This window comes from Laetiporus sulphureus, assembly GCF_001632365.1.
Source record: "Laetiporus sulphureus 93-53 unplaced genomic scaffold LAESUscaffold_125, whole genome shotgun sequence".
Taxonomy (NCBI): Eukaryota; Fungi; Basidiomycota; class Agaricomycetes; order Polyporales; family Laetiporaceae; genus Laetiporus; species Laetiporus sulphureus.
Window position 1 is genome coordinate 11,061 of NW_024468634.1, and position 2,367 is coordinate 13,427.

The 2,367-nt window shown below is 55.0% G+C and overlaps 3 protein-coding genes across 3 annotated transcripts; 2 read left to right on the forward strand and 1 right to left on the reverse strand.

The window, feature by feature from the left end:
- Positions 1-177: 177 nt before the first annotated feature.
- Positions 178-1,034, forward strand: LAESUDRAFT_765263 (ICL-domain-containing protein; the record flags this gene model as incomplete). Its single annotated transcript, XM_040913623.1, has 4 exons — positions 178-403; positions 454-736; positions 800-895; positions 944-1,034. The coding sequence occupies 4 exons, from the start codon at positions 178-180 to the stop codon at positions 1,032-1,034; spliced, it is 696 nt and encodes a 231-aa protein (XP_040757447.1).
- Positions 1,035-1,435: 401 nt separating this feature from the next.
- Positions 1,436-1,758, forward strand: LAESUDRAFT_732960 (uncharacterized protein; the record flags this gene model as incomplete). Its single annotated transcript, XM_040910346.1, has 2 exons — positions 1,436-1,513; positions 1,571-1,758. Coding segments are annotated over 2 exons (222 nt in total), but the record flags the coding sequence as incomplete, so codon positions are not given.
- Positions 1,759-1,847: 89 nt separating this feature from the next.
- Positions 1,848-2,367, reverse strand: LAESUDRAFT_732961 (uncharacterized protein). The gene is made up of 3 exons (XM_040910347.1): positions 2,122-2,367; positions 2,014-2,065; positions 1,848-1,958 (listed from the first exon to the last, which is right to left on the reverse strand). Exons 1-3 carry the CDS (start codon positions 2,331-2,333, stop codon positions 1,929-1,931), a joined length of 294 nt encoding a protein of 97 aa, XP_040757449.1. The 5' UTR covers positions 2,334-2,367; the 3' UTR covers positions 1,848-1,928.

The window sequence follows — 2,367 nt, forward strand, 5'->3', positions numbered from 1 at the left end:
TTTGGGCGGTGCGCGTACGTTCTCACTGCACTGTTGTACCAAACGACTGATCTCATTCGTCGTGCAGGGGGCTGTAATGATCGCTACCCAAAGGAGCATTCCTGGCTCTCGACGGTTCATCGGGAATGCTCGTACCTCTCCCGCCTCATCGCCGAGCACTTCCAGCTCAACCTCCTCATGCACCCCATGCTCCTCATCACGCGCGCCGACGCGGAGAGCACCCGCTTGATCTCATCCACCGTTGGCACGAGGGACCACCCGTCAATACTGGGTGTGACATCACGCGACAAGGCGCTCGTGGAGGCAGTTGAAGACGCTGAGGCACGCGATGATGGTGCCGCAGAGGTGTGCAGGATCGAGGCCGAGTGGCTCGCGTGCAACAAGCTTGTCACGTTCGATGAAAGTGAGTGTCGGCGATCCTGAATCTCGTGTTTTCGGTGCTGACGCGCGCAGCGGTTGAGCGGGATATCCACCGCTCGGCGATCAAGGACGACGAGGCTGTTAAAAGCTACCTTGCTACTGCTGAGGGAAAGTCCAATGCCGACGTGCGCGACATCGCCAAGGACATCCTCGGCGAGCCCGTCTTCTGGGACTGGGACCGTGCGTATCCACTGCGCAGCCAGCCTGCGCGTGCCTGTTCAATGAGGCCTGCGGAAGGCGAGACTCCAAGTTCATGCGCGGCGCGTGACACTGGTCTTCGAATGCCTAACTGTGTATGGCTGAATTGCCGGGGTGCGTGAGTAGTACGTGTTGTACAAACATCGATTTCAGGTTATTGACTTTCTTTATTGATCCTCAGGCCATTCTTGCATGCGGGATGGGTCGCTGCGCTCGACTATGACGCGTGTAAGGATGTGCTAAGCGATAGCTGCATTCCATCGAGAAGGCCTCTCAAGTAAGTCTTTTGTTACCTACAGGGACTGATGTCAGGCTGAACTCGCAGGTCATTGTCATCAATCCGTTCCCGTGGGCCGTGGCCACGAGCCCAATCGCGCTACGCTGCAGCGGGCTCCCGCAACGATCGTACACGCTAGGCGTTTGCCGGCCATATGCTATGCAATCGATACCGTTCTCAATGAGCGGATAGGTTCGGCGCGTGTTGTACGGTCCCACCGAGATCGTCACACGGAATGTTTTAAGGTAGCCGCTGTCGCCGTTTCTAATCTCAGGGTACTGACGAACTGTTTACCTTGCTAGGAAGGCAAGCCGAGCCCACCATTGACATCATGACTACCCGAATACATTGACGGAGACCCCATTGCTATTGGAATGTACGTATGTATGTGCCAATTTTGTGCCGTTGCGGGGGGCTGATTTTATGTTAGCTTCATTTGATGATCATAGAGTCGTTATTGTGTTGCAATGAGACGGGTGACAGTGGCATCCGGCGATTCATCGGCCTTGCAAAGGTCTCAACCCGCCTACGCATGTCCAGCCAATTGGAACGTGTGATGTTGCCACGCAACGGTCCCGCACAAGTTTGAATACGTCCATCGTCCGCGTTCAACCAGGTGTGTATGTTTTTATTCTACGGTCTTATTACTCAACTGACCTTATGTTCATTGTACAGTGGACCTGCAACAATCGCTTCCCAAGGAAACGTTCCCGGTCTCCGACGGCTCATCGACAACGCTCACGCCCGCCCAATGAAGTGCACAGGAGGCAAGACTCAGAGTTCGCGCGCGGCGCGCGATATTCGTCTTCGAACGTCTAGCTATGTATGGCCGAATTCCTCGGGTGCATGAATACATGATCAATATACTCCCTACTCTATTTAGTGCTCGCCAGTTCGCCTCTTCAGCTATCAAGTATGATAGAACGGTCGCAGAATGGGTTCACGCATGATGGCGGGCGCTTAGGGATAGGGAGAGAAGGAAGGACGAGCAGCTATTGTCGTGGATTAGGAACGCATCAGGCAGCATGTTAAGTCATTTGAATGCTTCGTAGTGCTGAATGTAGTAAGAGACTCATCGATTATGAAGGGATGCAGGCCGTCTTACCAGTTCTGCACAGAATGAAGGGCAGACTTGTGTGCTTGTCTACATAGTCCTTACACACAATGAAAGGAAGCTCAATGCTTGCCTTTCTGCTCAAAACAATCGCCCATCTCCAACAATCCAGACGGTCCTCTTGCAAGGGGAAACACGCACACACCATCCACTGTCGGGCGCCTGCACGAAGCGCCCGTCCGCATCTTCGGCCTGCCAGACCAGAGCCACACGGGCGTCGAGGTCATCGTCGGGCGTAAGGCGAAATTCCACAACAAGGCCGGCACTTGGTCCCCGCTCGAGGGCACCGTCGTCAGCGGCGCGGTCGACCGCGTACTCGTGCATGGCCAGACGGTATTCCTCGATGGCGAAGTCACCG